We start from the raw sequence: 733 nt of genomic DNA, 5'->3' as shown, positions 1-733 counted from the left end.
CCGCCAGCCAATGGGGAGAGCTGTGGGGGTGGTCACGTGGCCACGCCCCATTAGGACCCCCAAAAAAATTATTCGGGGCCCACGAACCTCCCAAAGCCCCGAGATGGAGCTCGGGGGGCACATCTGGGGTAAGGGCGAGGGGACACCTGGGGACACACCTGGGACACCTCGGGGGACACACCTGGGACACCTCGGGGGTCACATCTGGGGTAAGGGCGAGGGGACACCTGGGGACACACCTGGGGGACACACCTGGGATAAGGGCGAGAGGACACCGGGGGGACACACCTGGGGGACACCTGGGACACTTTGGGAGGACACACCTGGGACGCCTCTGGGGGACATCTGGGACATTTTGGGGGGACACACCTGGGACCCCTTTGGGACACATCTGGGACCCTTTGGGGGAGGGGACACACCTGGGGCACTTTGGGGGAGGGGACACACTTGGGACGCTTTGGTGGGGGAGGAGACACACCTGGGACACTTTGGGGACACACCTGGGACACTTTGGTTGGGGAGGGGACACACTTGAGACCCCTTTGGGGGGAGGGGACACACCTGGGACACTTTGGGGACACACCTGGGACACTTTGGTTGGGGAGGGGACACACTTGAGACCCCTTTGGGGGGAGGGGACACACCTGGGACACTTTGGGGACACACCTGGGACACTTTGGTTGGGGAGGGGACACACTTGAGACCCCTTTGGGGGGAGGGGACACACCTGGGA

The 733-nt window shown here is 63.8% G+C and overlaps 1 protein-coding gene across 1 annotated transcript; it reads right to left on the bottom strand.

Annotated features, from left to right (window-relative positions):
* Positions 1-181: 181 nt before the first annotated feature.
* On the bottom strand, positions 182-399 carry LOC103800871 (sperm mitochondrial-associated cysteine-rich protein-like; the record flags this gene model as incomplete). Its single annotated transcript, XM_009073261.1, is given in 3 exon segments — positions 182-227; positions 289-345; positions 347-399. Coding segments are annotated over 3 exon segments (156 nt in total), but the record flags the coding sequence as incomplete, so codon positions are not given.
* Positions 400-733: the final 334 nt, after the last annotated feature.

Source organism: Acanthisitta chloris, unplaced genomic scaffold (genome assembly GCF_000695815.1).
Source record: "Acanthisitta chloris isolate BGI_N310 unplaced genomic scaffold, ASM69581v1 scaffold34344, whole genome shotgun sequence".
Classification (NCBI taxonomy): Eukaryota; Metazoa; Chordata; class Aves; order Passeriformes; family Acanthisittidae; genus Acanthisitta; species Acanthisitta chloris.
Note: the sequence above shows the minus strand (reverse complement) of the source record. Positions and strands in the feature narration are given on the sequence as shown.